General features: G+C 39.3%; 1 protein-coding gene across 2 annotated transcripts in view; it reads right to left on the reverse strand.

The window, feature by feature from the left end:
• Positions 1–22,918, reverse strand: part of CDK14 (cyclin dependent kinase 14) — a 513,399-nt gene that overhangs the window by 284,930 nt on the left and 205,551 nt on the right. For both annotated transcript variants that reach the window (XM_054726652.1, XM_008149228.3), the window contains one exon: positions 14,680–14,774. In XM_054726652.1, coding sequence (XP_054582627.1) covers positions 14,680–14,774 — 95 coding nt within the window. The remainder of the gene's footprint in view (positions 1–14,679; positions 14,775–22,918) is intronic.

The raw sequence follows: 22,918 nt of genomic DNA on the forward strand, positions 1-22,918 counted from the left end.
TCCTTAAACTTATTAAGAATGGATGAAATTCCAAGGTAAATATGGCAACCTGAACACATGCACCTACTCTGCACTCTCTTTAATCCCCACTCACCAAAATTCACAAGTTCCAAAAGAGATAGCAAGTTTAGCATCACAAACACACATGACATGGATTATTAAGCTGGCAGAGGGCAAAGCCTAGAAACAGCTCTACATGCACAACAGAAAAAGGCTCAGGGATTGGTGGCACCAGGATGTGGGAATGAATATAAGGTCTAGATGAAGAGATCTAAAATATGAAAGATTGGTTGAAAGTCTTTTCTGTAACTATTCAATACTTAGATCTCTTCCCAACCTGCTTACATAGATAACTGCCTCTCCAAAACCCAGAAAGTGTAAACCAGAGAATGTCTGAATTAGAAAACCCAACCAGTTAGGGACAAGGATTAACATCCTAAAACAGAGGGTTGTGTGGGGTCCTATCCCCCATTCTACTTCCAAAGACTGTAGGCTAGGCCTCTGCGTCCAGGTGGGAGTTTAGAAGAACCTTCATGGGGATGTCACTGCACTGTGGGAAAGATGGGCACTGATAGCAAGGGTTTCCCAACAAAATGGCTTAGTCAGTTTTCATGGTGAAATTCATGGTGAACCAGTCACTCCACACACATGAAGCTCCCAATCAGGTTGTTACCGCACTACTTTCAAGTATGACTAGACAGCCAAGAACCACAGCTATAAAAGACCACAGCCTATAATATTAAAGACAGAGACCAAAGCAAACGGAAAGGAAAAAATAATAATAACTTGGTTGAAACAAAGAATATACTGTTAGAAAAGCCTCAAAAAGACTATTAATATTTCCAGTGAGTTAAGGAAAGACATTGAAACAAGTAAAGAATATTATAAAATGGATTATTTTGAGCCCTGGCTGATGTGGCTCAGTTGGCTGGAGTGTCATCCCATGCACTGGAGGGTCACGGGTTCAATTCCCTGGTCCGGGCGTGTATGAGAGGCAATCGATTTGTTTTTCTCTCACAGATAGTTCTCTCTCTTTCTTTCCCTCTCCCTTCCCCTCTCTCTAAAATCAATAAAAACATGTCCTCGGACAAGGATTAAAGATAGATAGATAGATAGATAGGTAGATAGATAGATAGATAGGAATATTTTTATAACAAAAGAGTATCTCAGAATTAATAATAGTGAAATGTAAAGACTTTAATAGATGAAATGCAAAGTTGAGAAAATGTCCCTTAATACTGAGCTAAAGCAAAAAATACTTAGAAAATAAGAGACAAACCACAAGAAAATGAGAAGAGCAATTCAGGAGTTCCAAATTTTACATAATAAAAGATCCAAAGAAAAAGGAGATAACAAAGGGAGGGAATCATAACAAAATAATTTAAGATAATTTTTTGGAACAGAAGAACATATGCACATTAAAGATGTTCAACATGATTAGTCATGAAGTAAATGTGAAGCAAATGACAATGAGAAACCACTGAACACTCACTGTAATAAAAAAGACAGACAATAACAAGTATTGGCAAAGGTGTGGAAAAACTAAAACCCTACACACTGCTGGTTAGATTGTAAAATGGTACATACACTTTATTTTTTCGTTGTTGTTTTGTTTCTTTGGTGTGTTTTTTTTGGATCGGTACATACACTTTAGAAAGCAGACTGACAGTCCCTCAAAACTTAAAGAGAGAGTTATCTGATGACTCAGCACTTCTACTCTTTTGTGTGTGTGTGTGTGTGTGTGTGTGTGTGTGTGTGTGTGTGTAATGCTTGTACTTAAATATTCATAGCAGCACTATTCGCAACAGCCCAAAGGTGTATCAACACAAATGTATATCAACTGGTAACAACCCAAATGTAGATCAACTGATAAATGGATAAACAAATGTTATATATCCACTAGAGGTCCAGTGCACAAAATTCATGCATGGGTAGGGTCCCTAGTGGCTGCAGGCTGCCAGCCAGGGCCTTCCTTCATTCCGTGCCGCCCCCTGGTGGTCAGCGAGCAATCGAACTCCAGGTTGGTTGAACTCCTGAGGGGACACTTTGCATATTAGGCTTTTATATATATAGATACCATGGAAAAGAATAAAGTACCAATATATGCTATACCATGGATAAATTTTAAAAACATGCTAAGTGAAAGAAACCTATCAGAAAAATCACATATTAATGATTCCATTTATATGAAACGTCCAGGCAAATCTGTAGAGACATACAGTAGACTGAGTGGTTGCTAAGGTTTAGAAGGATAGAGAATTTGAAGTGACTGCAATGGGTATGGGACTTCTGTTTAAGATCATGAAATTTTCTAAAATTAGGTAGCAATGATAGTCCCAAAACTCTGTGACAATACTAAAACCCACTGAATTATACACTTTAAAAGAGTAAATTTTGCTTTGTGGATTGTATCTCAATAAAAACGGTTATATATTTTTAAAAAGGATGGAAAGACATGGGTTTCCAGATTGAAAAGGTACACCCACTGAAAATAAACTTGCATGTTGATCTATTTCTTGCTTCATCATGAAATTTCAGAACACTGGAAAGAGGAGTATTTTAAACAAAAATAGTAGAAACTAGACAACAACAGAGCAATGAAATTCTAATGGAATTGTTTCCAACCAAGAATTCTATAACTAGCCAAAATGTCGATCAAGCATGAGTATAGAAGATATTTTCAGAAATGCAATGTCTCAAAAGAAAAAAAAAATCATCCACATACTCTTTCCCAGGAAATTATTAGAAAGTACCCCCCCCCAAAAAAAAATAAATAAATAAAATAAAATAAAACAACTTGAGATGGAGAAAAAAAAAAAAAGAGCCCCAGCCCAGAAGAGAGTGGAGGGCATCCCAGGAAATCAGTAAAGGGAGATGAACCAGGCAGAGGCATGGGGAGGCCTTGAATTACGGACAGAAATAAAAAATGGGAAACATAAATTTCAAGGAAACGAAAGTTGAACTGAAGGAGCAAAGTAATCACAATATACTACAGACCTCAACTACAAACAAGATTTATATTGACATAATAAGGCAAATATTAAATTTATGATTTAATCAAAGTTTTAATATAATGATATTGAGAGGATGGGAGGTTGGGAGGATGACAGATTAGGATGGGTTCGCTTGTTTGAAAGTGGAAGAATGAGAAAAGAGTCCATTAAATTCCTGTTTTCCACTGTAGGAATCAATGGATGATGTCGAATAATCAAAAAGTGGCAATAAAAGAAAGTCTTACTAGATATTCAGAGGAAAATCCTAAAGAATTAGCTAAAAGAATTGAAAGTAAAAACTGCTCTTTTTCATAACAAACCATAGAACCAACTGAATCTATCCTACCTAATAATAGAGTAATATGCAAATTGACCATACCTTCGCTATGCCCATGATTGGCCAGGAGGTGCGGGGGGGCGGGACTCGGGGTGGCCGGGGGGGCTGATTGGGCCGGTGGGATGCTGAGCTGCGGCACAGAAGGGGCCTCTGGGGCAGTGAGCCCACATCCCGCCGCTGACCATCAAAAGCAGGGAGCTGGGTGTCCGCTCTGGCACCAGCAGACAGACACCCAGCTCCCCTGCAATCGAAAGCGAAAGCGGGGGAGCTGGGTGTCTGTCCACTCTGGCACCAGGCCAAAAGCCTCCACCGGAGGCTTTTGAAAGGCCTGGTGCACCAGCGGACACCCAGCTCCCCCGCGATCGAAAGCGGGGAGCTGTGTGTCCGCTCCGGCACCAGCGGACCCCCTGCCATCAAAAGCGGGGAGCAGGCGGCCAGCAGTGTCCGCGGAGTGTGCTAGGCTTTGCGGGGCAGTGGATATGGCCTGGATGGCAGGTTAGGCCTAGGGGACCCTACACGTGCATGATTTAATCATGCACTGGGCCCCTAGTATTCATATGATGCATAACTTGCACCAAATCAGCAATCACATTAACAAAAATGAATGATTTAAAACTGAAGTGGGTTTCTTATCCCTCGACAAAAGCAAAAAATGCATATTTAACTAAAACATGTTAAATAAATATTCTTAAAATGCAAGAAATAATTAAAATGAAATTAAAGAAAATTCTAAATGGTCATTATAAGGATATGCAGGTATCAAATTACTGATTCTGAAAATTGGTGAAGTTGCAGACACCCCATTTTGTATGATATATAATAATGTAAATTTTCTCACTGAGAGATAAATTTGCTGATGATTCTTTTTCTCCAATTACTAATGGCCTACTCAAACATAATGTAAAGGTAATTGAAATTATTGATCACTTTCATCTTGATCTTGGGCACTTTCAGTAAATGACAACTTTAGTATCTTAACTGAACCATTTTTCTGAATTCTCCAAACTTATCATTATTGTCAATCTTATTACATTTAATGCATCACTCCTCCACCTGCCCCCTGAAACATGGACAGTTTTTAAAAGATTATTGTTTTCTTAAGAAAAACGGAGATAACTCCTATCAGAAAACAACCCAACTAATTAATATGTGAAATATGTTCTTTTCTTTCTAAAGAAATTCTCTTTTTATAAACTATTATGTTCCCTGTGATTTCCCTCTACTGATAGTTTGTTTGTTTGTTTTTTGGGTCTATTCTTGGCAAATAACACATATACCAGCTCCCTCATTAAACGTCTAGAAGTTTAAATAATAAAATTCTAAATTAAAGTAAAAAAAAAATTTTAAAAAATGTTAAACTCATAAAAGCATAGTGTATTCTCAATAAAAAAGGATCATCAGGAGAGGAATGCTGTCATAACTGGGGTTCTGTGGGTAATCCAACATTTACTATAGCAACAGTTAGAGATCTGACGTGTTTCTATCATAAATCATGTGAATTAAAATACCGAACTATGATCAGGACTTCCTAATAAGGATGACGACCATATTAAATAAAACTAGAACATAGAGAAGATAGGAACGATATAAAGAGAGGAAAAATAAACCTAAACGCTCATCCAACAGGATAGTGAACAAGCACAGTTGAAAATGACTGAAAGAGACCATGATTCCTCATTAGATGAGGAAAAGCCATTAGGGAAAAGGACAGAAAAGAAGTTAATTGACTTTATCCTACCAATTAGAGAAAATGAGAAGTTCAGAACAGAGCACTGATTGAAAGCTAGCTTGTTTCCTTGTCATTTCTTTAGCTTCTCCTTATGGTTCAGCATTCTCCTATCTTACGCTGCCTGCACGTTCAGTCATCCACAACCTTTACATCTGTTCACACTCGCTACGTGGTTCTGAATGACAACCCAATTCTTCAGAACACAGAATCACAGTATTACACTGTATGACTACCTCTCCGCATGTGAAACGAAAACATCTTTGAAATCCTTCCAGAGAGTAAAATCCATGAGTCAAATCCAGTTTTCTTATTGTTTTCACTAAAACACAAATATGTTGTACTCCCATGACTTATGGAAGATCTGTGACAGTAATTTATAACCATAGAGATTATCAAGTCTAAGACTGCAACCCTCCATAGGATTTCAATTCCTTTAAATATAAGGGCTATATATTTATATCTCTAGAGTTTAAGGATAACCCCTGGTACAGAGAAGACAGCCTATATATTGCTGGAGGAAAAAAAATGAATGGATGAAAAAATGAATTATTAAGTGAATGAGCATAACAAGTCACTTTTCTGCTTCCAAAAATTATGCTAAATTGAATGCATTTACATAACAGTTACAAACTTTTGGGCAGTCTATTGCTATGTACACTTGGAGTTACCTGGATTCCCAGGTTGACACAGGAAATCATCTGATGCAACCACTGGGAAGGGTGTGCATGGAGTACAGCAGACCTTGAACAACATGGGGCTTAGGGCTGCCGGTCCCCGGCACAGCTGAAATTCTGCTTACCACTTTCACTCCCCAAAAACGTACCTGCTAATAGCCTACTGTTGACAGAAAGCCTTCCTGATAATGAACAGTCGATTAACACATATATTGTGTTATATCTTATCTTCTCACAACAAAGTAAGTTAGAGAAAATAAAAGGTTATTTTAAAAATTCTCAGGAATCCCTGGCCAGTGTGGCTCAGTTGGTTGGGCATCGCCCCATGCACGAAGGGGGTTGCTGGTTCTATTCCAGGTCAGGGCACATGCCCAGGTTGTTGGATAAATCCCTAATGCAGGGGTGTGCAGAAGGCAGATGATCAATGTGTGCTCTCACATTGATGTTTCTTTCTCTTCCTCTCTCTCTAAAAATCAATAAACTATGCTTTTAAAAAAAAGTCTAAGGAAGAGAAAATACATTTACAGTACTGTACGTATTTATTGAAAAAAATCTGCATATAGGTGGACCCACACAGTTCAAACCCACGTTGGTCCAGAGTGAATAAACTGTATTTGACCTCTTTGCCTGAATTGTCTCACCTGCACAATGGAGGGAACTTAGACCTACTTCCTGGTTTCACTTGGGACTACCTGAAATAGCATCGCTAAATTACACGTTTCAATCCCCTGCACAGAGTACAGGTTAGAAACCTTCCCTCCAGGATTTCTGACGTGGATCCATGTACCCTCTACTTTCAGTAACAAGGTGCTCATTGCTCTTCAAGGCACTGAATTCAAGTTACAACTCACACTGGGTTTCTTATTCTGTCTGGAATAGACACGTTACCTTTTCTCTGCTCTCCAGTGTGCCTTTAATTCTCCTGAACACGCCTCCTGGCCCCTTTAATGGTTTCATGTTGTACAGCAGCGATTTTCAAGCTTTTTCATCTCTTGGCACATATTAATTACTGAAATTCTGCAGCACACCAGAAAATATATAGGTTGCCGATCTGACAAAAAAAATAGGTATGATTTTGATTCATTCACACAGAACGGCTATTGTTGGCTATTATCATTTCTTTTATTTGACAATCCAAGGGAAAAGAAGTCAGTGGCCCTGACTAAATAGCCAGGTATTGCATGTTTTAAAAATTCCTGCAGCACCGGTTGAAAATCGCAGCTGTACACTGTTCATGGGCCTCTTGCCATCGTATTGGTCCTCCTCGGTGCTCACTTCTGTTTGCTCGTGTTCTTTGAGCCAAAGAAATTACTAGTCTTTTACAAATGAATTGTTTCTAAGTTAACTTTCCTCCACCCTGTGTTCCTATATTAGGTTGGGCTGCTTTTTTGACCATGTTTTGACCCAGTAGACCATTTCACTTAGCCCCACAGCAATTCACCTTGTAGGTTCAGCTCATCATTTCATCAGATTCTTTTTTGACCCCTGATCCCATCACCCCAAATATTAATTATGGCTTCCAGCTATAACACACAAATAGGTCAAGCACATCTTCACCATGTCTTTATCTGAGTTATTAATGATAATATCAAATAGGACAAGGTCAAGGACAATGCCCTCCAGCACACCCTAATAGACTTTTATCCACCCTGATGTCAATTCATTAATCAATAGGCTTTGGGGGAAGTTGTTCAGCCAGCAATAAACTAAAAGAATAATAATCTTCGAACAAGTGAATTTCAATTTTATTCTATTCATATGGGTCTCATGAGAGTCCCTGTCATAAGCTTTGTTGAAATCAGGAAATACCACTGTTTTTTACTAGAAGGGAAAGATTATTAGACTTTAATGTCTGAAAATCTATTTCTGAATTTCACTAATGTTCTATAGTAAGCTTCTATGTCTACAGATTCAGAGGTTTGTTCCCTGCCACACTTTAAAAATCATCAGCCTTTTTGTTCGCCTTCATTCTTGATGATTTCTCAAAGATTATAAACAATGGTTCTATGAATCCACAATCTACAAACCTGTTCACATTCTAAATGTACTTTACCTGGGACTACATAATGGACTTATTCTTATGGATGTTTATGAGGTGTTCTTTGGGGGAAAAGAGGGTTAGGAAGAGCGGAAACCTGAGGGAAGTGCATCCTGTATCTGAATGTACTCCCCGCTCTGGGAAAATCCCCAGCTTTATGAGTTTGGGTGGGTGGCAAGAAACACCTGCCTTTACAAAAGCCAAAAAGTCAGACACTTTCTCAGAGGCCTGCAGTCAACACTTGGGCATGTGACCTAGTGTCAGCAAACCAAACACAGCCACGCTCACTTAGCATTAGGAGCTAGCAACCCAAGCAGGGAGAAGGTAGATGCCGTTTTGACACCATGGGCAGCCAGGCCAGTCAAGTGAGAGACACTGAGCTCACACTCCTGGGGGCAGCAGGTGCACAGTGCACAGTCCAACAGCATGATTTTGGCTCTCAAGCCTCACTCTATTCCTGTCCATTTTTAAAGTCTTCCCAGCAGGTCTGTCAGCAACACGCTATCCTCTCAATAAACGTTTCTGATTAATTCAGTCAAAGAGAATGTCTTTTGCGTGCATTAGAGAAGTCTCACTGGTACATATATTCAGAGTGGTCAGACACTTTAATTTCTATGACTTAACTAGGTGGCAATGTGGGGTTTTTTATATTGTTATTAATTTCAGAGAGGAAAGGAGAGAGAGAGAGAGAGATAGAAACATCAATGATGAGAGAGAATCATTGATCAGCAGCCTCCTGCACACCTCCAACTGAGGATCGAGCCTGCAACCTGAGCATGTGCCCTTGACCGGAATTGGAACTCGGGACCCTTCAGTCCGCAGGCCAACGCTCTATCCACTGAGCCAAACCAGCCAGGACAAGGTGGCAATGTTTAAGGCCTGCTCTACTACTATGAACTCATATTTGTTCTAAACCTTCTGTTTGGGAGAATATTTGTTTTGAGAGGAAAAAATAAAGACTATACATAGAAACTAAAGATGGAATATAGATAAGTAGAAAAATAAAAATTTTAAAATATTAAGTAGTTCTGTTTTCATAGGTTGTTTGCTTTAAGTAGTAAAACTATTAGTCTCTTGCTCTTCCTGTTTCAAATGTCACTCATTCATTCATACAAAAGGTATCTGCGAACCACATAGTATATGCCAGACACTCTGCTGGGCACTGGAGGAGCACCCCTGTTCTTGTGAAACCCAAGTCCCTTTGGCTCAGAGTCTCGGCTGGAATGGTTTCATCTGAGTTCATGAGTAATCTTTCTTGCTGGTGTTTCCTGTTACGTTTCTTTAGTAGGTTGTTCCTCATCACTTTGACTCTTAATGTTGAAGTGCCCCAGTGTTCAGTCCATTTTCTGAGTTCATTCACTCATATGGTGTTCTAGTTACCAACTGCTGCATAAAAAACAACAACCCAAAACTCAGTGGCTTAAAACAACAACCACTGTCGCATGCTAGTGTGGCTCAATGGTTGAGCCTCGACCCATGAACCAAGAGGTTGCTAGTTCAATTCCTGGTTAGGGCACATGCCCAGGTTTCAGGGGGCATGCAGGAAGCAGCCGATTGATGTTTCTATCCCTCTCCATTCTCCTCTCTCTAAAATAAAAAAAAAAACACATATTTTTTTTAAATCAACCATTATTATTATTTCTCATGATTCTTGGGTTGAAATTCAGAAAAGGCATAGTCAGGACAACTCATCTAGGCTCCATGTGATACCTACGAACCTGGAATGCTCCCCTCTAACCCCGACTCCAGACAGCCTGCTCAATCAGGTGTCTGGCACTTAGCTAGCCTGCCTGAGGTCCTACATCTAGGGCCTGACTTCATACTGTCTTCTGGGTTCTCTGTTCTCCTCCACGTAGTCTAGGGCCTCTCCCTCTCTACATGATCTCTCCAGCAGGACAACTGGAATCTAACCCAGTCGTTCAGGATGCTCAAGAGTGTAACACAGAAGCGGTCAGGACCACAACTGCAGAGTGTCACTTCCACCGTGTTGTTTCACTGGTTAGAGCAAGTCACAAACCCAACCTAGATGAAGGGGCAGGGACTACACAAGAGTGTGAGTATCCTAAGGCCTGGTTCATGTAGAGCCACCAATGTAATAGTTACCATACTTGGTGATCTCATCCCAACTCCTTATTAAATAATATCTATAACCCAGACAACTTCCAAATCTCTATCTTGGATCTCTCTGCTAAATTCCAGACTCATGTTTCCAACCGCCTGTGACATCTCCACGTGCATGTGGAACGGGCATCTCACACTTAGCGCATTTAAAGCTGAGTGGCATGGTGTCCCTGCTGCTCCTCCCGAGGTCTGCCCCACCTCTCCTCGTAGCAGCTCCACGACTGTAGCGCCTCAAGCCAAAATCCTGGGCATCCCCCTTGACTCCACTTCATCGCTCAAATCCTGCACCTAATGCTACCAGCTAAACCTTGAAAATATATCCAGAAACAACCACTTTTCACCACCTCCGCTGCTGACCTCACCTCATGCTCAGGTATTAGCATTAGCCACTTGACTGGTCTCCCTGTTTCAGAACTTGCCCACCTGCAGTCTAGTCTTAAGAAAGCAGCCGGAGAGATCCCATTAAAATATAAGTCGGATCAGATCATTTCTCTGCCCAGCACCTTTGGTGGCTTTCCATGTCATTTTTGAGTTAAAGCAAAATCCATTAAAACACAACCTTACAAGGCCTGACACAATCCAGACCCCAGTGTGTTTTGGACTGTGTCTCACCCTTGGTGGCTCCATTCCAGCCCCGGGGGCCCTGCTGCTCCCACACAACCCTGAGTGGCAGCCTCTCGCCCAGAATACATGTCTTCCTCCTTCACCTCCTTCAGACTTTCACCTGAATACCTCTCACTTTTTCAGTGATCACCCCCACTTAAAGTTTGTATATTCATGGACATGTGCACGTATGCTTTTTTTTTTTCCTCATAGAAAGGCAGAAAAATGTTCAATTGCGCCAGGAGAGATTAATCTGGAAACCAGAATGCTGAGGGAGAGCTACAGTTTTCCAGAACAGATGTGTCATAAAATCATGCAAATGAAAGCATTCTTCATAGATACAGAAATCAAGATGTATGAGGCTGAGAAGCCAAACAATTAGGTAGATTGTGTGACAGGGTGACAAGACAGAATAGAACGTTCAGGGAGAGTTGCATATCCTAACATCTCACATCCTCAGACCATCACATCAAACTAACCCCAGCAGGCTGAGGCTGAGACGCAACGGCAAGTATTTTAAGGCACAGAAGACTTGGCCTAAAGTCTTCCCTTTACCCTTAACTTATCCGAGTGATTTTAGTAAATCTGTTTTGAATTCTCTCTGAGCATTATTTTTCCTCATCAGTAACCAACTGGATAACAAATATCACATGCCTTCTATCCTTCAAAGGGACTAAAAAGGGAATCTAATGGAATAACATTTATGAGAACGTGCTTTGTAGAATGTACAGCAATATAAAAATAAATTAGATGATTTTTGGTAATACACAAATCACTGTATGTGATTTTTAGTGGCAGTTTTGTTTCATGTGGAATACAGACTTTTGTTTGACATAATGTTGCACATTAGTTTGGAATATTTTCATGAGTTTACTGGTACAGCACAGTGGAAGAAATAAAATGATTGCTCCAATGAATATCATGATTTTGCTGCTTTTCTTCTGATACATAATTATTAAGTGTGTAATGAAAAGTGCTGCTACACATACTTCGCTCTCATTTAATTTAAAATAGAACAGAATAGCTATGCACTTCAGCTACCAGTAACATATATTTACATAGCCATGTTTACTATGAATATTCTTCATTCCACTTATGGAATCTGTTTTGAATTTTTCAGCATGGAGATAAATAGGGTAACGTGGCACTTATTTGTCTCCAGCAAAAAAATGAAAACTAAAATGCTTAACTTTCTGTTTAAGTAGGGAAAACAATTGTGTGAGCATTTTCGCTACTTTCTGTATTTCTTTCCCGGGTCTCAAACCTATGCAGAAAAAAGGTAGCTATAACAATATTGTAGACCATTATGAAACCAGATGCCTTTTGAAGCTCAGTGAGCCACGCCTCGGCCGATGGTGCTCCTTCGCATTTAACAACTGGAGGAAGGTAGTATCCACACAGCACACGTGACGGGGCCACATGTTGCAAGAGTGAGATATGAACAGCCTGGGTAGCACATTCCCCAGTATGTTTCCAACCTTCAGCGTGCAGGTCACTCTATCCACACACCTTGAAAATGGACAAGAACCTATATTTCAGATGTTGTAGGAGCTCTTCACAGTACTTAAGAAATATTAACAATGGCCTGTCATCCACTAAATCACTTTAGTAATGACCTTCAAAGTCATTTCCTCAAGTATTCTTCAACATCACGAACTTATCAACACTTATTTCATTATTCCGGCCCTCAGAAGGCTTTTATGTAACCTAATATGTCATTGGTAGGAATAACAGAAGGCAGCCAGGCAAAGAAAAGAAATTCATTACACGATGTATAAACTATCATAAATAATAATCTTTCACTTTGTGGAACTCAACTTACATAGGTACCTCAAAAAACACCTGAACACTTAATTAATTCTAATCCAAAGGAAAAAATCCAATAATGTCTAATGAATCTTAAATTATTTTACTTTCCCTTCATATCCAGGATTTTAATGGGCATGATGTGTTGATGTTTTTACAAAAAACTAAAATGCTTAACTTTCTGTTTAAGGGAAAACAACTGTGTTTAAGTTACTCGTTCCCCTCCCTCATGAAAAGGTACTATGTATGAAACGAAACTACAAAATCAACATTTTTTATAAGGTTACTTTGATGTTAACAATTTTGAAATGTGGTAATATCACCATTAAGTTCAGGAAGTTGTAGATTAAAATGTTTGATACTGATTTTAGGGTTTGCTATATATGTCACCAGGTTCTTACCAATATTGCAGCCATTCATTGAAACATGGTATTTAAAAATAAACAAACACCAAAGAAATAAACTACAGTTGTAGCAGCAAAAAGTGCTTCACCAGAGAGAGCAAAAGGACAGATGAATAAAAAAGACAAAGAAAGAGGGAAAGGCGAAAGGCCTAGAAACGATGGGAAAGTGAGGAAATAGAGTAGAGTGGAGAACTGAAGAGGCAGGCAGGGCAATCAGAAGCCATGCATGACACAAGCTTGCCTCATCCTCTAAGAGAGAACAGGTTCATCTAGGTCTTCACTCCCACAGAGAGGTTAGGAATGAAAGGTTGCCCGTGGAGCACTGCATATGTGCACGCTATTATGTGGTTGATTTAAGAGGACCTGGAATGTAGCCACAAGAATTGGAACCATAGAAAATTCCACTCACACAAAAAAAGAATGATTGTTTAAAAGTCAGTCTTAATCGGTTAGCAAATACTGCAAGACAGTGAATTTCTTTGCTTTTGTGTGACAACTTCCACAGAAAATCAGAAAATTACATCGGATCAGTTATGTACATTTTTAGCTTCACAAATGTATTTAATTTTTCCTTTATGATTTGGGGGACATATTTTCACGTTATTTTTGTTAGTTTCTCTGTCACTGTTACTGATTTTAGGGGTCAAATTATTTTTCTTCCTTTTAATTTAATTATCCAGTTTGGGGAAAGGGGACAAGTATACTTTTGAGGTATCTTCTCTACAAAACATTACATAAGTTAGTCATATATTAAGGAAAAAATCTAGATTTAATTGAAATGTTGCAACTAGACATACTGGAAAATATGAAACAAAAATTCTACATTCCAGTTCTACATCAGCTGAATGTATTATTGATTCCAACATCATCGATAAAACAAAGGAAATTATATTTGCATTAATGTGTGAATCTCTTTCCATTTTTGGTAGCATGTAATATATTCAACTGCTCAGCTCTAGCTGTCCTTGTAGCCACATTACCATATTATTCAAATGTATCTATCATTTATATGTAAATAGACAAGATAAATGGCTTCTTCATAAGACAATTTTCAAATGACAAATAGACACAGGCAGACATTAGCAAGATAAAAATGTTGCAAATATTCATTCTATTATATATACTTAAGGAAAAATAAAAACTATTTCCATTTTTTTAAAGTCGTATGGTAATTACAAGTGGGATCTTAATACATTCACAATACCAACAGCTATTCTTCTCAATAAAAGCCTCCACCAGTGTCATTTGTATCTTATAAATTACATGTTCTCAGATCCATCTGTGAAAATTGAGATGCTAATTATCATGGTTACATTTCATGATTCCACAGTTAAATGCCGAAGTGGAGCTACACAAATACCATATGTTTTTCTAAGAGAAATGGAGAAAGATTAATTACGAGTTCAAGTCCAAGTCTTCTAGCAGTTATACTCTCAACACAATAAGATCATTACATTGTATTATGCAAATGGGAAGTTTTAATTAATAGCTGAAATACCAAGTGAGGGGAAAAACTATGAAGTCCAAATTGTAAGTATCAGGCTTTTCTCCACAATTTAAAAAAAAAAAACAAAAAAAAAAAACACAACCCTAATAAGAATGCTTTTGAAAAACTAAGTTAAAAATCCTGTCCTCCCTGCCAAATAAAAACTCCACATTTTTAATTGTCTGTGAACTTTCTTTGATAGAATGATCAGCATCATGTAGTTTAATCCTATTTAATAAACCTAAAAGTTACAGTGTATACTAGTAACAAAAGGTTATAAATAGATAACATACATGATGAAAATTCAAATTAACATTTTTAAGAATTTTTCTTTAAGATACATATCATCCAAAATGATGCAAAGTTACAAGTCTTGTGTACTCAGATAAAATACTCGTTTCAATACAGCAACCTAAACATAAAACGCTATGATAACACTATAAGATTTTTATTCATATTTATAAAATCTGAATTCCTATTTTACTCACCACATATTCAAACACAAGCGTCAGCGTCTCCTTGGTGTGGATGATGTCATGAAGCAACACTATGTTAGCATGCTTTAGTCCTTTCAACAGAGAGGCTGCGAAATAAAGTGGACAGAGAGACAATTGATCATGGGTAACAATCAACTGTATCTTTCATTATCATTTTGGGACATTGTCAGATGAAATGTACCCATTTTCCGATTTTCCAAGCCAATGACAATTCAGAATCAAGGGCAGAGAAACCAGGTTTTTGTTTAGATGAAGCTCTCCCCACTTTCTCCCCCCACCCCAGTTATTCCACCTCTTTGTTATTAATCTCTAGTTAGATTCCAATATAATCAGAGAACATACTTGGTATGATTTCCAATTCCCTTACATTTTTTAAGGTTTACTTTATCAGCCAGATCTGGTTTAATTTGTTTGGTATATGTGCCAAATGTATGCAATGTACTCAGTGGGGCAAGAGTAGGTTTACAGTTGCATGTGAAACACAGAGTTTGTGCTTATATTGTTATCTATTAATTATTGTATTACTTTCCATACAAATAACTATAAACCTGCTTTTGCCCCATCCTGTACATTTTGCTGATGTTGGGTGGAGAGTTCTATAAATGCCAACTAGATCCTGCTGGGTGACAGTTTCTATCAGTGACTAAGAGAGGAACGTTAACTTCCCCAAGTGTAATTGGAAATTTGTCAATTTCTCATTTAAATTCTACCGGTTTTTGCTTTATATATTTTGAAGCTCTGTTGTTTACTGTATATACATTTAGTATTGCTGTTTTCTTTGTCAATTGGCCCCTTTCTCAAAATACGAATTTGTGCACCTGGCCTGCGGGATCGGGCCGAAACTGGCTCTCCAACATCCCCCGCGGGGTCCTGGATTGCGAGAGGGTGCTGGCCAGACCAGGGGACCCTACCAGTGCACAATCAGGGCCAGGGAGGGACACAGGAGGTTGGCCAGCCAGGGAGGGACCACGGGAGGGCTCGAGAGCATGTCCGGCCCATCTTGTTCAGTCCCGATCAGCTGGACACCAGCAGCAAGCTAACCTACCGGTCAGAGTGCCTGCCCCCTGGTGGTCAGTGCACGTTATAGCAACTGGTCGACCGGTCAACTGTCTGCTCAGTGCACGTCATAGTGACTGGTGATTGGTTGACTGTCTGCCACCTGGTGGTCAGTGCATGTCATAGCAAGCAGTTGAGTGGCCTTAGCATATCATTAGCATGTTACGCTTTGATTGGTTGAACGGATGACCAGATGACCGGACACTTAGCATATTAGGCTTTTATTATATAGAATTAGCATGCATGAGAAAATATTTTTTAAAATTACAAGTAAATCACAGCACATGAACTCTGAAGAAACAACTACTATACAGACTTATGACACTTTAGCATTGTTAATTCCAATAATTTATAAACTTCCTTCTTTTACTTACTCAACTAGCCTATCAGCCTTAAACTAGCCTATCAGCCTTGCTTTATTCAATAGCAAGATTTCAGATATTAATCTGGGGACCAACTTTCACATCGCTCATTTTCAAAATGGACATGTAAAATGTTCACTGGCATTTTACCAAGGACACCTGCCCCTGCACTATTCTTTTGAGGCAGGCTCATCCTCAGAGAGTACTACTTCAGACCACAATAGGGTATTTGAAAACGATGGCCAGGTGCCCTGCTTCACACCTAGTCTGTGCAGGCACGTAAGTAGGTGAAATGAATTCAGGACCAATGAATCTCACGTTGTATAAAAGAGCCTGGCTTTGTGAAGCAAGTTTTGGAAATGTATTATGTAATAACATTTGTAATCCTGTCCAATTTCATTTTTCAAGTTCTCCCTCAACTTGTCAAATAAACTGATGATCTGCCCTTATCAGCAACAGCTCCAAAAAGGAACTGATGCTTATGCTTCATTGAGAATCCCATCCCCCAAGGATCCTTTGCTTTGGATTTTTAAAAATTTATTTATATTGATTGACTGATTTACTCCCCCCACTTTCTTCTCTTACCACGTACACCTAAACTCTCATTTCTCAAAGTAATGTCTTCAGACCCATCGTTTCCCATTGTGTTTTTCCTACAGTTTCAGTTCCTGCCATCATTCATTTTGGGGGGAAATATTTTCTCCTGAGAGTGACTAATACAGAAAAAAAAAATCATGTCTTTTTTTATATGATAGTTTTTTACCATTTCTGTAAGACTCAAAGCCTCCATATTTAATTCTGATAAATTTCAATTATTACAGATTTCTAAATACATTTTTATACACTTTTAAAACACACTATCAGTTATATAAGTACGGATACCTGTATGTACTTGAAAGCAAGCCCTCTTTCTTCTGAGATTAACATAAGGAATTCACATTTGGAAAAGAACAGAGCCACTCATTTCAAAGCTGACGGCAGGAAAAATGGCACAGAAGGCAGGAAACGCCTGTGATACCCACCACCATCAGGGCGGGTGGCAGACCTGACTGACGTGGAGGCTGCCGATGCAGCAGCCACTGCCCAGTTAGGTGCCAGATACCATAACCCGTGCTGTCTCCAGGGCTTGCCAAGTCAGCCCGGTGATTAACACCTACAAGTCCTGGCACCACCAGTATGTCTCCCTGTTCAAGACAAACACTGTCAAAATAATTTCCATGTAATCACAATAATAGCACAAATATACCACATGTTTTCTTATCGTGTACATACAAAACAAATCCTGTAACACTAGCATTAGTGATTTCAGCACGCCTGGCTCCCTCACAAATTCTGAGTAAGCATATGGCAACATTTGAAATTCATTTCACCAGTGAGGGTTGAAAAGTTATAATTGCACATGACGTAAAAGACTTGCAATTAGGGTTGAGGGTAAGAATTCTAACAATAGGTTTGGGGTTGTGATGTCAAAACGATACAAAAACAGAGAAAACACCGTTGCTCATAAAGGTAACTGGCCCTCTGACCAAGTCCCAGTAGGATATAAGGGCACAGGGAGCCCTCCCTTCGTTTGGTAGCAAGATTCAGATATCCACCCACCAGCCATATTGACACCTTCAGCTCCCACTCGGAGAATAAGCAACTCAAGTTTCCACTCCAGTTGGGAAGGGCTAAATTGCAACTAAACTCCAATCTCATCATGATTAAAATAAAATTTTAGTTAATAGAAACATTCACAGTATTTCATTTTTTCAGGTTCACACTGCAGTGGCTATTTTTTTTTTTAAAGCAATGTTATTAAAGAAAAGACAAATATATTCTTTCTTTAATATTTCAGATAGTTTTCTTGGCCATTATTTGACATCCTACTAGGAAAGGGAAGATCACAAATACACACAAACCATCCTTGCCCACTCTCCCTTTAGCCTGTGGGGGGGAAAAAACAACGCATTCACATTTTCCTCTCATCTTTTTGATGTGTTCTTTTTCAGTGGGGTAGACCTGAGGGGCTGCTACCTGACGTCTCTAGAAGACAAAAATTAGTACCCAAGGAGCCAAACATGCCTCAAGCGTGTTACAGCCACAATAAACATGGACTTCTTCTTCAAGCTCACAGCTACACAGCTCGAAGGCTGTAAAATTCACTTTACACTAGAAAGAGTAAATACATATGCTGGTCCCCCTTCCCCTGCCCCCTGTGGGGCAGGGCTTAGTCTATTCCTTGAATGAGAAAAGGGGCTGCTGTCATCTGGCAGGTCTTCCTCCAGTTTGATCTATCTTCCTTTTACTAAGAGACCAGTACTAGCCCCGGATATCAGTCTGATGAGAGATGACACTCATTTTCAATGCAACTCTCTTTGATATCAATGCCTCCAAAAACCGAGAGAAGACCAGCTAACAATATTGGCAAGGAGCAGCTGGTTCTGCCTCTTAAATTCCATTCCTTACCCACACAAGCTTGCTTTCCTGTGATGAAAAACATGAATGAACCCTACCAGTGTGGCTCAGTGGCCTGCACACCAAAAGGTCTCGAGTTCCATTCCCAGTCAAGGGCACATACCTGGGGCAACTGGTCTATGTGTGTGTCTCTCTCACATCAATGTTCCTCTCTCTCTCTCCTCTGTCTCTCTTCCCCTCCCTCCCTCCTTCCCACTCTCTCTGAAAAGTAATGGAAAAAGTATCCTTAGGTGAGGATTAATAACAACAACAACAAAAAAAAAAACAGGAATGAGACAACCCCACCTCCATCCCCATAATCAAACTTATGTGACACTGCCCATCGAAAACAAATTTAGATTGAGATTTCAGTTTTTATAAATAATACCACAAAGGACATAATTGAGCTGTGAAAAAAATATTTCTTTTGAATTATTTCCCTAAAATGAATTATGAAAAGGAAATTGTAGGATAAAAAGATATGAACATAGTTACAGGATGTTGCTTATTGAATAAATGTATTTACTCTTCTTTGTAATTCCTTGTAAGAATAAAAGAACCATGAAAGACAGGAAAAATATGTAAAAACTAATGAAGAACTACTTGCTTTCAAGGACAACTTCTATATAACTTACTTGCCAGTGGATTCTGAATATTGTCTTAAGTAAAATATTCTGATAGGGAAAATCTTAAGGACAAATCACAACAACAAAAAATACACGCAGAGAAAAGACAAGTTTGCTGTTCAGCTGTGTCTGTGATGAATAGATGGTCTACCGCAAGTTTGACATGCTTGGCTCTAGACAGACAAAGACACAGGCATTTGCATACCCTGAGAACGGATGCCCAGCTCCAGGGTAACCTGTGGGTGGTACTGCACGGTGTGCTGCCTGCTTCAGCTGCCTGCTAGGAGAAATGCTAGTTCTACTCCCCTTCGTGATAAATAAGCTGAGGCACACACCCACAGGCACACGCACACACCATAAACTACTAAATGAAGAAGTGAAATAATGAGGCTAAAAAATGGAATTGTATCTTTTACACCATTCTTTGCTTTTTATACTTTCCACACAGATACCTACAAAGACTCAACTCTGTTATGGGGAAAAGAGGTCAGAGCTAACCCAAAACACAAGGTGAAAATACATGTGATGTCATAGAAACTTACTTTAGCTGAAATCACATTCAGGATGTAGAGACATGTCTTTTGTTCACCAGATGTCGTCCAAATGTGGAAAGATAATACAACAGTTGGGAGTATCTTATAAATAACATACATAAGTTGTTTTATAGCCACCAAAAAGTCTACTGCTCCTACTTCCTCCGTGGCTGAGGTTTTTTTAATCCCACTGCATATTCCTCCTGCTCATTCCCCCTCCTAGGTTCCCCAACACACAGACCTGAATGCAGTATTGGGAATTATAGCCGCAACCATTCCCCCTGCCAACAATATCTGTTTCTCCATCACTTGACTACTGGCAAAGAACAGTCACCTGGGGCCTATTTCCACACTGCAGCTTCACATGACCACATGGACTGCCTACTAAATCCCTTCAAAGGACAAATTCCTCTCACAGTATAGCTTAACCACATGAAACTGCCAGTATGTGACTTTTTTGACCTAATAACACAGCAATTTCCCATGGTTCAATCTGATAGGGTTTACTTGGTTCATAGCAACTTTAACTTTTTCACAAACGCATTGTTACTTTTACCACTGCTGCTATTCAAACCAATTAATCTGCCACCACATGACCAAGAATTGACTGCAAAGAACAAATAAAGTTAGGACAAAATATGTTCATCAAACTATGTTTTTAGCTCAGGGGAGGGATACAGAAACAAGTTAATTTTCTACATGTACCTTTCTACAGAATTTGAATTGTTTGTGATAAAGATATATTCCTTTTAAATATATTTTATTGATTTTTACAGAGAGGAAGGGAGAGGGATAGAGAGTTAGAAACATCGATGAGAGAGAAACATCGATCAGCTGCCTCCTGCACACCCCCTACTACTGGGGATGTGCCCACAACCAAGGTACATGCCCTTGACTGGAATCGAACCTGGGACCCTTCAGTCCGCAGGCCGACACTCTATCCACTGAGCCAAATCAGCTAGGGCAAGATATATTCCTTTTAAAATAAAAAGAAGTATCTGGAAAAGTTCTTTGTAACAAGCTAATTGGCTAAGAGACTAAAATAACACTATAAGGTATACAGATGTTTAACTCAGCAATTAATATGCAACTGCAATGCAATGACCATCATTGTAACTATAGTGTGATTCTTCAATACGAATCCTCCCTCTCGGGGGTATTGATTCAAATCCTTGCATTATAACACACAGCAGACCCTGTATCAGTCTCAAATTTGCTCTATCACATGTTAATACGGAATGCTGAGATGATTTCTTGCCTAAACAGTTACTTCCCTGCACTAAGACTATTTGCTCAGTGTCAAAGATTCCTAGTTTGTCTCTGATTCCTCCCAGCTGAACTTGTAGATGACCCACCAACTACCATTCCACATTCCAGCTAATGTTACTCCTATTTGCCACTGGCAAGATACACATATAAGAAGGCAGTATGTGAATGATACACATGTGGTGCTTTTCTAATGTAAACATCTTGCTAGTAACTTCTGCAGAAACAAACGTTGGCGATAGCGGTGGTTATGCTCCAAGTACTGTCTTTAGGCAGAAAAGAGACAACTTAGGAGCGAAGGGCTACAGAAGGCGTGATAATAGAAGGGTTGTTTTTGTCTGGCTATAAAAACTAGGTTTGGAAGCTATTAGGTGGTTGCTTTATTTGAACTATGTTACACTGTGTTACACAGGGGACACATGTTCAGTTCCTAAGAATACTACAGAGTATGCAATGAAAAAAGGTATGTGGTTTGGCACGAAGCCCCTTATGTCTTTTGGTTAAGAAAAATAAACATTTATATCATAATAGCTATCACTGTTTGGCTACACTTAAATCAACCTCTCCTTACAGGAAAGCATGTCAGTAACTATTATTGTATTCTTTTACAAATACAGAGACAAGTTGAAAGTCAGAAAATACTTTCTTGGCCATGGCCGCAAGTCCTAGTGCCTAAGCGCATACATAGCACACAGGACACTCGACTTGGTAGGATACCAGCCACGTGGTGGAGCACTGTCAGAATCCTCCAGAAAGCAGGATGGTTTTGCAGATTTACAGACTCAGGGGACTTTATCCCCACCCCGACCCTCTGTCAGGAAGTAGGCTGTTCATGTCACCACAGCCACAGGTCCACAATTGAGGTGCTTCTCAAAGTGTGGTCCTTCAGCCACCGACATCAGAGTCAACCGGTGTGCCTCATATCGATGCCCATTCATCAGGTCCTATTCCAAACCTACCAAATCGATAGGGATGGGACCAGAAAAATCATCCAATAAATACTTATGTACCATCTACTCTATGCCAATCGCTATTCAATCCTTATGCATCCTAAACTTTAAAATCACTGGGTATAGTTTTGATACAGAGGAATGGGAAGCAGGTTTATGGGGTGGATAGGTGGGTGGGTGAATGTATGTGTGTGTCTGCGTTTATGCATTTAGTTCCATTGCAGTCTACTCAGTGTTCCACAAGCAAACCAATAGAAACAGCAAGTCAATCAATCAGTTCATTTACCTAGTCTTTCTCTCTCTCTCAACCTCTCTCTCTCTCTCTCTCTCTCTCTCTCTCTCTCTCTCTCTCTCTCTCCCCGCCCCCACACACAACCATTGAGACAGATTCCACTGAAAGATATAAAGTTTTGAGCCAGAAGCCAGAGAGAAATATCTTTATTCTGAAAATTTTATGGTATTTGATGTGTGTGGGTTTTTCCCTGTTCAATTAAAAAAAAAACAAACTAAAATGTCAGCTCATAAAGTTTGTCAATAGGAATAAACTGCTGATAAGGTCATGAGTATTTGGCCTCTTCAATCCCACAATTTCTAAAATCTGAGAAGAAATAATATTTTATGTAAAAAGACTGCAATAAGTACCTTATCAGAACCAGAGCTTTGAGAAACAGATACAATTAGAAGGTCTGGAGACATTGTAAACAGATTATGAGCACAAAAAGAAGAGAAGTGAAAAAGTATAAAAATGAATACACTTCGGATAGGATAATTCTTAACCTCGAGTATCCCCTACATTGAAATCCCAACTACTTCATTTGACTGAACAATAGAGTCCAAGCTATAAAAATGACAATTTGCAGTATAAATAAAGTTATTCTTATTATTTTCGCACTTTCAGTGGGAAGTGCACAGTCCCAGAGCCCTGTGCTTCTCACAGCATCAGTTAACCTTCAAGCAGCCACGTCGTCTTCACCCCTTCAACCCTATGATGAAACTCAGCC

This window comes from Eptesicus fuscus, chromosome 14 (genome assembly GCF_027574615.1).
Source record: "Eptesicus fuscus isolate TK198812 chromosome 14, DD_ASM_mEF_20220401, whole genome shotgun sequence".
NCBI lineage: Eukaryota > Metazoa > Chordata > Mammalia > Chiroptera > Vespertilionidae > Eptesicus > Eptesicus fuscus.